General features: G+C 44.4%; 1 protein-coding gene across 3 annotated transcripts in view; it reads right to left on the bottom strand.

Moving 5' to 3' along the window:
- ALG6 (ALG6 alpha-1,3-glucosyltransferase) overlaps positions 1-13,125 on the bottom strand; it is a 60,282-nt gene that overhangs the window by 24,746 nt on the left and 22,411 nt on the right. For all 3 annotated transcript variants that reach the window (XM_027852811.1, XM_027852812.1, XM_027852813.1), the window contains exons 3-5: positions 11,563-11,647; positions 5,929-6,018; positions 4,159-4,247 (exon numbers count right to left, since the gene is read on the bottom strand). In XM_027852811.1, the coding sequence (XP_027708612.1) occupies positions 4,159-4,247; positions 5,929-6,018; positions 11,563-11,647 (264 nt within the window). The remainder of the gene's footprint in view (positions 1-4,158; positions 4,248-5,928; positions 6,019-11,562; positions 11,648-13,125) is intronic.

The following is a 13,125-nucleotide window of genomic DNA, read 5'->3' as shown; positions in this document are numbered from 1 at the left end:
AAAAGAAAGAAAAAAACTCAAATTACCAGTATCAAAAATGAAAAATGTAAATGTACCACAAATGAAGATGAAATTTTAAAAAATTAGTAGGAGCTATTTTGCCCAATTACATGCCAATAAAATTGACAATCTAAGTAAAATAGATGAATATTTACAAAAATATAAATTGTCCATGCTAATAGAAGAGGAAATAAGACACTTAAATAACCCTATCTTGGAAAAAGAAATTGAACAAGCCATAAATGAGCTCTCTAAGAAAAAATCCCCAGGACCAGATGGATTGACAAGTGAATTCTACCAAACATTTAAAAAACAATTAATTCCAACGTGACATAAACTATTTGAAAAAATAATAAAGAAGTCTACCAAATTCCTTCTATGACACAAATATGGTCTTGATACCTAAATCAGGGAGAACAAAAAACAGTGAAATAAAACTACAGACAAATTTCCTTAATGAATATTGAAACAAAATTTTAAATAAGATACTAGCAAGGAGATTACAGCAATATATCACAAGGACCATATACTATGATCAGGTGGGATTTATGCCAGCAATGCAGGATTGGTTCAACATTAGGAAAACTATCAGCATAACTAACCATATCAACAACAAAAACAACAAAAATCAAATGATTACATCAACAGATGCAGAGAAAGCTTTTGACAGAAAACAGCTCCCATTTCATTTTATATTACAAACACCAGAAAGCATAGGAACAGATGAAGCTTTTCTTAAAAAGATAAACAGTATCTATCTAAAACCAAGATCAAGCATTATCTGTAATAGAGATAAACCAGAAGTTTTCCCAGTAAGGTCAGGAATGGAGTAAGGATGTCCATTATCACCACTACTATTCAATACTAGACTAGAAATGCTAGTGACAGCAATCAGAGAAGAAAAATCAACAGAAAGAATAAGAATAGGCAATGAGGAAACAAAATGATTACTCTCTGCAGATGATATGATGGTATATTTAGAGAACCCTAGAAAATCAAAGAAAAAACTAGCTGAAACAATGAACAACATTAGCAAAGTTGCAGAATATAAAATAAACCTGTAAATATCAGTATTTCCAAATCTGACCAACAAAGCCCAGTGGCAAGAGACAGAAAGAGAAATTCCACTTAAAATAACTGCAGACAATATAAAATATGTGGAAGTCTACCTGCCGAGACAAACCCAGAAACTGCATGAACAATTTATAAAACACTTTTCAGACAAATAAAAACAGACTAAACACTGGAGAACTGGAGAAATGTTCATTGCTCAAGGGCAGACCAAGCCAATATAATAAAAATGACAATTCTCCCTAAATTACTTATTCAGTGCCAGATCAATCAAACTAATAGTTATTTCATAGAAGTAGAAAAAATAACAACAAAACTCATGTAGGAAAAACAAAAGGTTAAGAATATCAAGGGGCAGCTAGGTGGCGTAGTGGAGAGAATACCAGCCCTGAAGTCAGGAGGACCTGAGTTCAAATCCGGCCTCAGACCAAACACTTGACACTTGTGACCCTGGGCAAGTCACTTAATTCCAATTGCCTTCAAAAAAAAAAAAAAAAAGAACATCAAGAGAATCAATGAAAAAAAAAAATGCTAAGGAAGGCAGCCTAGCAGGACCAGATCTCAAGCTATATCACAAAGTGGTCATCACCAAAACAGTCTGGTCCTGGCTAAGAAACAGAGTGGTGGATCGGTGGAACAGATTAGGTATACAATAGTAAATGATATTATAATCTAGTGTTTGATGAACCCAAAGATTCAAGATTTGGAGGCAAGAACTCACAGTCTGCCCAAAACTGCTGGGAAAACGGAAAAACAGTCTGGCAGAAACTAGGTAGAGACCAACATCTCACACTGAGAGCAGGATGATGGCATGCCAGGTGAGGAACAGAGAGAAGGCACTTTGATTAGACCGCTGAGTGCAGAAAGAGAAGTAATAAGCTGAAAAGATGGGCTGGACTCTAGAGAATAATCTGGAACTCTGCCCAAAGGGCTATCCAACTGCTCCTACTCTTTGACCCAGGAATCCCACTCCTAAGGGGTCTATATCTCAGAGATAAAAAACCAAAAGGAAAAGGACCCACATGTACAAAACTACTTACGGCAGCTCTTACAGGGGTGGCTAAGAACTGGAAATTGAGGGGATGCCCATCAGCTGAGGAATGGCTGAACAAGTTGTGCTATATGCCTATGATGGAATGCTATTGTGCTGTAAGAAAGGACAAGCGGGATGCTCTCAGAAAAACCTGGAAAGACTTGTATGAACTGACATGAAGTGAAGTGATAGAGGCAGGAGAACGCTGTACACAGCAACGGGCATATTATAACGATGATCAACCATGGGAGGCTGAGCTACTCTGATCAAGACAATGAGTCAAGACAGTACTGATGCATCTGTAGATTGAAGCATATTTTTTTTACTTAAATTTCTCGGGTTTTTTTTTTTTTGCAACATGGCTTATATGAGAATATGTTTAGTATGATTTCACATGTAAAACTAGTATCATATTAACTGACTTCTCAATGGGTGGGAGAGGGTCTGGAGGCAAGGAGAGAATTAGGAACTCAAAATTTTAAAAAATGTAAAATAAATAATATATAATTGTTTTTAAAATTAATTAATTTTAAGAAATAAAGAACGCAGAGTCGTGCTTTGCAGAATAAAAATCATGTGGAATTAGAATAGGAAGCATTACCCTAGCCAGCTGGAGAACTCTGTTTACATAACCATCATTCATCTACATTGCCATCTTCATTCTGAAATGCTGACCTGCACAGAACAGCCTCTTCTCTTCGGCTTGTTCCCATTTTCCTTTCCATTCCATCATATCTGATTTAAGACCAATTCAGAATTGGTCAAGGACAAATAAATATGGGATCACCATTCGGTGGCACTATCTCCCACTGTATTTAACTTACAAGAATGAGAATTACGTAAATCATGCAGGCGCTACAGGCCCCAACGGGGAGGTATGACCAGGCCTCGGCCCCACCCGGTGCCCGGTGCCCTGCATGCCATGAGCTTCTCAATCGATCTCCTGGGTGGGACCCTTGAAGCGTCCCCACCTGCAGTCCAGTCACTCTCATGCAGGCAGAGCTACTGGGAGGCATGGCCTGAGCTGGTCTCCCTGAAGAAGGAAGCATTTTGGGGCCATGTAAGCACCTGTGTGATATCCCTTTGAGAGCACAGACCGCCCTAATCCTCTGTCCTGACCTGTTCTGTTTTCTTCTATTCAAGTGGAAGTCCTGGGTCCTGACTCTCTCCTGGTCAAAAGCTTAGCTGGATAGAATTGAAAATAAAATGTACATCAATGACTTCCATCACAATCACATGAGATTCAACTGCTCTCTGACACAGACACCTGCTTTTAGGAGGGATTCTTAACCTGGGTCCATAAGTTCCTTTTTAAAAAATATTTTAATAACATTTTAAATATAATTGGTTCCCTTTGTAGTTCTATATATTGTTTTTATTTAATGCATTAAAAAACATTCCTCGGAGAACGACTGGAGGGACATCCTAAGGCTTGGCCGGCCTGCCAAAGGGGTCCAGGACACAAAAAAGGTCAAGAATCCCTGTTTCAAAGAAACACTAACCCCCTCTTTCAGTTGTAGGTACAGCTTAAAGATACTGTACTGTAGTCTGTAGGCAAAGGAAGGGATATTCAAAGGTAATTTTGACTACACACGATTTTCTCCTTATCTATTGACTTCAGAATCTAGCCCCTGTATAAGATGTGACTCCACTATAACAAAAAAAAAACAAAACCCACAAATATGTGAGAAAATAATTTACCTTTGTTAATGTTTCCAAAATGAGAAAAACAAAGTATATTGAGTTATAGTGGCATCTAGGTAATACAAGGAATATAGTGCTAGTTCTGGAGTCAGGAAGACCTGAAGTCAAATCCAGCCTCAGACATTTACTACCTATGTGACCCTGAGCAAGTCATTTCAACTCTGTTTGCCTCAGTTTCCTCAACTGTAAACTGGGGATAATAGGAATACCTACTCCAAAGGACTGCTGTTAGGATCAAATGAGACAATACTTGTAAGTGCTGGGTACAGTGTCTAGCACACAGTAGGTGTGATACAAATGCTTCTTCCCTCCCCCTCCCCCCTTAAATTCAAAGTACAATGTTTTCCTACCTGTTGAACGCATGAATAACTTATGGTGATCACTCTCATAACCCCGGGATGTGTGGAGAGCAACCCAGTCTGGATTGATAAACTCTGCCCTATAAAAGACAACACAGAGGGGCTTAGGCCAAGATGTACGCTGAACTTTTCTCCTCTATCACTCTTCACACTAAGTGCATCTGAGCTTATGCTGAGAAGAAGCCACTTTTGCCACAAGGCCACATGCTCACTGAAGATATTTTGCTTTGACTTAAGTTCTTCAAACGGTAACAACTGTGAAACCAACTGGGCTTTAAAGTCGGGTGGCCTATGGGCCTGAAAAGCAGGGCCTGACTGGGCTGCCATCACACCCACTTACTGAGCTCCCACAAGGTGTATAGATGGGGGGTTCATCAAAGACCATATTTTAAGACTTAACAGCCACCCTGAGAGGCACTGCAGAGCAAGGGCTGGATCTGGAGTCAGGAGGCCTCAATGCCACAGACATTTCTTGGCTGGAGTGTATGGGGGGTGGGGAAGGTTGCGGAAGATGAGTCTGGAAAGATGCCCAAGGGTCAGACTCAAGGACTGTAAGTTGCAAAAACTGCGACAGTGTGTGCCTTTGGGTATGACTACTCTGGCACCTGGGTGCGTGCTGGGGAGGCTACCACAAGAGTCCAGGTGACAGCGAATGAGGGTCTGGCTTAGACTTGTGGCCAAGTGAACGGAGAAAAGGGGAAAAGATGTAAGATAGGCGGTGAACTCCTAGAATTACTTCCTCATTATCACCCCTCTGCATAGCACAGCAAGTCAAAATATACTAATTTTTTCAAAAGTAGGAAACTGTCAAAACACAAAGACTGACACCTGTCTGTGCATGGACTTCACTTTTCCCAATATACTGAACACTACTACATTCTAAAACAAATCTGCCTTGAAACCCAAAATTTGAAGTCTTTGATGAACTCCATTTCAAATTGTAAACTAGGGAAGTCATTACAATCCCACTTCTAAGTGAGAGAGCATGATGCTACAGGAACTCTGGTTTCCATCAAAACATATTAGATTGTTGTCTGAATATGTATTTTTCTGTTACTCTGAAATCCACAAAGCAAACTTTCCTAGCCGACAAATGATGCAAACTATTTAATATTATAAGTAGTCCAGAAACCATTATGAATGAAAACCAACATTTTTGCTTTGTGGAAAAAGCTAGATTATTAGCTTATATTTATTCAGAGCACACGTGCCAAAGAAGCCAAAAGTCCTGCCAACAATCTGCTCTTGTTAAATAGGTATAATACTCTACGAACGATAAGAAAATAACCACCCAAATCTGATCGCCCTGACCTTCAATCCTCCAATACACATGGAACAATGGGAAGCATAGCCACTGTATAAAATGTGACTTAGTCATGCTTCTCTCCCAAAACTGTAAGTGAGGCACCCCAATGTTCTCCCTCTCTACAACAAAATGGTGGTACAAAAGGCTTCTTAGCATCATTGTGAGAAGCCTATGGCAGCTGGGGGGCACCATGGTGCCCAGAGCAGTGGACCTGGAGTCAGGAAGACCTGAGATCAAATCTGACCTCAGACATTTACCAGCTGGGTGACCCCGGGCAAGTCACGTAACTGCTGTCTGCCTCAGTTTCCTCATCTATAAAATGTGTATAATAGCACCTACATCCCTGGACAGCTGTGAAGATCATATGATAAAATATTTGAAAAGGGCTTTGCAAACCTTAAACTCTATATAAATGCTAGCTATTGTGAGTATCATGTTCAGGGTGAATAACTTACACATAGGCACATAAAAGACTGTGGTAGGCTGTAAGAGGTGGATAGTCTAGACCCCAGTACTGTAAATTGTTATCACTGCTATTGAAGTACCTGAAAAATAAGAAAACATATTTATTAACCAATGTTTGTGAAAAGAAATCTACAAAGAATTTAGTATCTCATCTCATTTTATTTCATTTCAAATAAAGCAAACTGCTAAATTATGCTACACAACACAAAATGAGTTTGTCGCTAAGCATTTGAGTCTACCCATATCTATTTTTTCCCCAAAGCTGTATAAAATCCATCTTAAACACACGCTAGCAACGGGCCTTCGTTACAGACCAGGTACGGGCTTGGGGGAAACGTGGGCAGCCAGAGAGAACTCCCAGAGCTGAGACATGAAAGGTCTCATTGGTCAAACAGCCTGGAGGCTGGTGTCCCAGGGTCAAAGAGTACATGGTGGGGAGTGAGGTGGGAGAAGACTGGAGCAGTAGAAGGAGGCAGGTGATGAAGGACTTTGAATGCCAGAGTGAGGATTTGTGACTTGATCCCTGAAGCAATAGGGAGCCACCACAGTTTACTGAATAGGGGGTGACACGATCAGACCTGAGCATTAGGAAAAGCACTTGGGTGGCTGATACAGGATGGACTGGAATTGGGAGACTGGAGACAAGCAGACTCCCCAGCAGCTACTGCCACAGTCCAGGTGTGAGGTGATGCAGGTCTGCACCAGGGTGGGGGCTGTGTCAGAGGAGAGAAGGGGGCATACTGGGGAGGTGCTGCAGAGGTGAGATCGACATGCTTTTTATCAATAGCTTGGATGTGGGGGTGAGAGAGACTGAGAAGCCTGGGATGACTCCGAGGTTGGGAGCCTGAGGAACTGGGAGGAGGCGGTGCCCTCCGCAGTAATACCTACTGGGTGACGCGATGGCCAGAGTCAGAAGACCTGCGTTTAAGTCTGGACTTAGATACTGAGGCTGTGTGTCCCTGAGCGCTCTATGCCTCAGTTTCCTCATCTGTAAAAATGGGGATAATAATAGTACCTGTCTCTCATGAGGATCACATGAGATATTTGAAAAGCACTTTGCAAACCCCAAAGCACTATACAAGTGCTATCATTATCATTATTATTATTAACTTCATCTATCATTCTCCGTTATATTGCTCTATTGATCTGATTAGATTATAAACTTCCGCAAGGGAAAAAAAATCTATTTATTTTAAACTTTATACTTCAGCAGAGCCTAGCCCAATACACACAATAGAGCCTTTAGAAATATTTGTGGATAATAAATAGATACCTTGTTTTTAAAGAGTTCTGCAGATGAGGAAACTGAGGTCCAGAGAGAGGTAAGTCACACATACAGTATATGCTTGGGGCAGGATATGAATCCAGAGCCTGCACTCTATCCATTGTACCATCCTGCCTATGCAAGAAAACTTTGTATACATTTGGTTGCAAGGGGAAAAGCATCAGTGAAACTAGATAGCTTTAGTACACCGTAAGTACGTTCTACCACAAAAAGAAAAAAATTAAAGCTAGTTTAGTGGACTAGAAAGAGTTTTCTCTTTTGTTCCCTAACAAATGTATCATCACCACTGAATAAACATTATGGCTCTTACTATTTTAAATGAAGCATCCGCAAAATTTGATGTTTACAAAAGTAAGACACATTTTAGACACATCCACAGCACCAACGATCTCCTCATAAAACACAATACAAAAAATAAAGGGGAAAGGAATCTAAGGATAATTTTGAGCATTTAAACTAAAGCCATCTCCACTAGATAAAAGAAAGACTTTATTTCAAGAAAATAAAGACATCAGACCCTTTGACTATGACTCTGAAACAAACTGACGAGTCTTTCCTAATTGCCAGGAGGCATGTTCTTGGCTTTTCCAGGCCATCCACTCAAATGCAGAAAATGTGACTTTCATTACAATAAATGATATTTCTTGAATTCCTCATGAGCTGCCTGAAGTATCTTATGAAGTGATAATAAATCACATTTCTTTAAGCTGCATCCCTGTTCCTGAGTTCACCATTCAAAACTGTTCATGCTGATGCTATTTACTCTTTTAAATGGACTTCAATGTTCTGCAAATCCCTAGTAAGATTTCCTCTTACTCTATTACAATCACTTTAGTTGCTAATTATCAAGTGATAAGAATGGCCACAGTTTAAACAGCAACAGAGGCCATAGCTCAGGCAAACCTCCTTTGGGCTCCTGCCCTTGAAGCAGCAGGGGATGGCGGGATGAAGAATGGATGCTGAAAAGCTAAGTGCTGTCTACGGCCAAGCCCTGGGAGGAGCTCTAGGAAGACAAAGAGAAGGCAAGACTGTCCCTGGCCTCAGGAAGCTCACTCTCTACCCCAGGAGGATTCAGCTGCCAGGAAGATGGAAAGACCTACGACGTGGGAAAGCCAAAGCTGAGGCGTCTTCTGCAATGTCATTTCCACTGAGAAAATCCCAGCACTGCTGAACCACTGACTGGTGCCAAGGACTTTGGGGGGCTTCAGCAGCAATGGCTGCTGGGGAGCTGGGTTGGCAGCATGGGAATGATGGCATCTTTAGAGGCACGTGGGGGACCGGGCCAAGCTAAGACCAGCAGCCGGAGAGGGTGCCGTCTTCCTGTGGTGCTCTGGCTTCCCTGCCCACCCCTGGCAGCCGGCCATGGTGAGGATGTCATTCCCCTTTCTCCCTTGATGATGACTGAAGGGGCTGCCAACAGGGCTTGTGATCTGGGGGTGCCATCCTATCTGGGATCACTGGGTGTTGTGACCTGAACTGTCTCTACCTGGGTGATGAAAGCGATGGCGGCAGTCTGTCCTGCCCGGCACATGCCACCTTCTGTGTCTCCTGAGCGCTTGGCTGCTGGCCTGCCCCATCTGTGGTAACTGGTCAGCAACGGGTACTGGTGGTAACAGGAAGGGCCTGCAGCCCAGAATCAGGGCTGGGAAGGCCAGCTGAGGAGCAGGGCCACTGCTCTAAAGGACCATTCTGGGCTCCTGGCTTACCTGTCCGTTGGTGGCCATTAGGCTGAGGGCAGAGCCTGGAAACAACAACAATGGGTGGAAGCTACCAGCAGGACAAATTCTTAACGAGGCAGCACAAACAGGGGCCGCTCTGAGAGGTCGTGGGTCTCCTTCATGGAGCAAAGGCCGGACTGGCCACGTGGGCTACAAGCGTGAGCTGAACCTCTCTAAAATGCCGCAGCTCCATGGAGGATCTCACTGATGAGCCGCACATCGGAGGCCCAGAGGAGGAGATAAGTAAACACCACGGGCCGCAATCAGTACCACTGGGGGGCCTTTGTGAGACGCACCACAAGACTGCAGCTGTGCCGCCCTCCCTCATGGGTCGGCTGTGAGGATCAAGCACTGACCCGATCTCCAGGGAGGAAGGAAGGCCAGCTCTTCCTCATCTCACACTAAGTTTTAACCAAAACTCGCGGTTTTCACCTACTCCAACAGAAAACACTGGCCCAGACAAAAGCCTGCTAACGTGGTTTGGGGCTGCTCAGAGAGCTTTTGCTCCGCCCACCTGGCAGATGAAAGTAACTTAGAAAATAATGCCCTGAACGATGCAGACTACACAAAGACCTGGAAAGGGCCTCAAAGTTCAAAAGCCGGCGTCTGCCAAGACTAGAAATGACTCTGAGCCATTCATCTGCCACGACCACCTCTCACCAACTGCCGAGACCAAATCGTGCAGGATGATGTTCCTAAAGAAAACACTAATTGGATAAACCCATTCCCAAGTACATATGAAGGGCCTACTATGTGCCACACACAGTGCTAGACATGAGAGCTAAAATGGGCGATTCACACAGGGTCAGGCATGGAATTCGGGTCTATGGGGGAAACAACACAAGAACACAAAATCTTTCGGGCCTTTGAGGACTAATCCAACTCTCATTTTATAGACAAGAAGCCTGAGAGTCTGTGACATGAAGTGACTTGCCCAAGGTCACACAGGCAGGGACAGAGCCAGGATCTGAAGTGCCCACTGAAGGGGGGAGGGGTCACCCTCCACACCCTTCCTTTGACAGCTGAGATAAGCAAAGCCTGGCAAGGGGCAGGATTCGGACTCTGGTTCCCTGGCTCTCTGCCCCTACCACATCAAAGTGCATACCCAATGCTCTGTAAAATCTGGAAGGAGCATGGAATAAGCCTGGCCTCTTCTTCTTCTCCTTTGAGCTACGGCCCAAGAGAGAGGGGCTGGGCGCTGAGAAGAGAAAGACGGATATAACACAGCCCCTGGTCTCAAGAAGCCGAGGGTCTAACAGAGAAGAGAGATGCCGTTAGCTGGGACACTCGGGGACAAAGAAGAGGTTTAGGCAAAGTGCTAGGAGGAAGCTGAGGAACTCGCAGGGAAAAGCACCAGGGACAAGCAAAATGGCAGACGAGCTCAGCTGAGAAGAGAAGGCCTTCAATGGGCAGAAGCTGAGGGTGGTGGGACCATTCCAGTCATGGGGATGGCAGGACAGGGGCAGCTCTGGGAGAGAGATGGGAAGGAGAAGGATAAAAACAGGAAACAGAAAGCAGTCCAGTTTGGAAGAGGAGAAGTGGCTGGCTCATGGAATCATCCGCCGGGAACTGGAAAAGCTCAAGAAGGTCATCCAGTCCAACCCCTCATTTTACAGAGGAAGAAATCGAGGCCAGCTATATCCCACTGGGAAGTAGCAGTGCCAGAATTCAAACTCAGGTTCCGTGACTCCAAGGGGCTATGAGGTGCCTCTACTGGACCATAACATCGTATAGTTCTGACTCTTCCTTGGCCGTCCTGTTCCTAAACCATCCTTGTCCTCGGCATCACCCCTCGGTCATTCCTCATGCCATTATCACTCCTCCTCCCTGGCGAGTCTCCACCACTCAGTTACTGGTTCAACTCTGCTCCATCCCAGGCTCCTGCACCCCACGCTTCAGCCTGGTATTCCTCCCGTCATCCAACCCCTCTGGCCCCACTCAGCAGCTGAAGCAAGTGGGAGGAAGTCCCATAGCCATGCTACATGGGTCTCCTCTCCTCTCCACTTGGGCCTCACTGAGTCAGAGCAGGCCCTTTCCTCCTCCCTAACAGATCTGCTCTCCCACTCGCTCGGCACAGCAGCTGTGTCCCAAACCTTCTCTTCTCTCCTCACGTCTCCCCCAGCACCCTCCCCCCACCTGCTCGGCTGAGGACCTCGCCTCAGAACCCCTCGACCGCATCAGCCGCTATTTCCTCCCTGCCCCTGCAGGCTCTGATGAAGAGGTGGCCCTCATCCTAGCCAAGCCAATCCCTCTTCATGTGCCCTTGATTCCAGCCCCGCCCAGCTTCTAGGGCAGACGGTCCTATCAATCACCCCCATTGGGCTCTAATCTTCAGTCTCTTCTTTTGAGCAGGCCCTTCCTGTCAGTTCAAACACGCTCCAGTCTTCCCCGTCTTTGGGATGCACTTCACTCATGAGAAGTCCCCATGCCAGGGAACACAAACGGAATAACAGTATGGAAAGCAGGATGAAGGCGGCATCATTCACCATTCAGGTGAATGGAAGACAGTTTTTTCCAAAGGTGCAGATATTTTTCATTTATTTGATTATTGTTTCACATTTTAAAAATGCTTACAAGCTTAGAGAACTATAAACAGCAGGATTAAGGTAAATTATCCATACCACTCCTGGACCGGTAAATTCAAAGTAATTTCTTGCCAGTGTCTCTGGGCTTCGTAATCTCCAAACATGGGAGGTTTTCCAGCACCTGGAGAAAAAAGGGGAGAAAAGCAAGGAAATGGCATTGTAGCATGTCAGTAATTTCGTCTCATTTGCTTGGCCTTTTCTTTAATCAGGCATCCTAAGGAGCTTGCTTTTTAGGACTCCTCTCCCAAAGGAAGAAAGGAAGGAACAAGCATTTACTGAATTCCTACTATGCGCCAGGTGCTATGCTAAACACTTTGCAAATATTATTCCATTTGATCCCCACAGCAATCCTGTGGGGTACATACTGTTATCACCCCCATTTTACAGTTGAAGAAACTGAGGCAAACAGGGTCACACAACTAGTAAGTGTCTAAGACCAAATTTGAATTCAGGTCTTCCTGACTGCAGGTCCAGTGCTCTATCTAGTTCACCACCAGTGATGGGGCACACAGGCCACCATTTTATTAGACCTCATTCTCACCACATGATCCACCCATCATCTTTTTTACTCATACATTTCTTTGATGACATCTTTTATGAAGAGTTTATAAACTAGAATGCAAACTTTGAAAGTGGGTAACTGCCTACAGATATGTTAGGGCCCTCTACCATCCCTTCCCTCAAGACATACTTTTCTTCATTAAAAAACTAACAGATTTATTTCTTCTCATTTGCCTCTTTCTCCTAAAACTCAAGACTCCCAGGATTTCAGAGTTGGAAGCGTCCTCGGAGCTGTCCAACCCACCAACTTGCCCTGATGGTCACAGAGCCTTGGCTTGGGGGTCTCTAGTTGTAGGACGCAGGCCTCCTAAGGGAGCCCAGGCCATCTGGGGAGAGCTCTAACTGGTGACACATTGTTCTTGCCGTCAGTCCTAGATCTGTCTCTGTCACTGCCACCCACCATTGCAGTTCTTCCCTCTGGAACCAAACAGAACAAATCTGACGTGCAGATGCTCATCTTCACGACACCCTGAGGGTTATGACTTCATTTCTACAAAACTCATGATTAAATGAAAGGCTGAAGCAGCTATGCATGTTGCTTTTTCTGGATCTCAATAAAACATTCTCCACTTTCCTCAGCAGCTTCCTCTGACTTAGAAGGACATATAGGACCTTCTTATGCCAGCACTGATTACCACTTCAACCTCCTCTGATTTCTTTACTTTAATACCAGTAGGAAACACTGAGTAGAAACATTAGCTTTTGCCACCAAAGACAATCAATTCCAAGTGTGGTTTCCAAGCCTTCGGCCCACAGGGGCTTTTGTTTTTTTGAGTATTTTAGATGATCCACAGACTACCTGAGTGTCATCCTTCTGGAGCACCACAGACCAATCAATTGATCCCTATCTAGAGACCTCCAAATTGCCAAATCCAATGGCCTTTCCCCCTCCTCACTCTCCCTGACCTCTCTCTCTGCAGCCTCCACCACTGTTGCCCACTCTGTCTCTCTCAGTTTTCAGGATACTCTCTCTCTTGGCTCTCATCCCACTTCTCTGACCAGCCCTTTCCTGTCTCCTCTACTGTTCCTTCATCAAGA

The sequence above is a fragment of the Vombatus ursinus genome, unplaced genomic scaffold, assembly GCF_900497805.2.
Source record: "Vombatus ursinus unplaced genomic scaffold, bare-nosed wombat genome assembly UNPS02009824.1, whole genome shotgun sequence".
NCBI classification, from domain to species: Eukaryota; Metazoa; Chordata; class Mammalia; order Diprotodontia; family Vombatidae; genus Vombatus; species Vombatus ursinus.
Note: the sequence above shows the minus strand (reverse complement) of the source record. Positions and strands in the feature narration are given on the sequence as shown.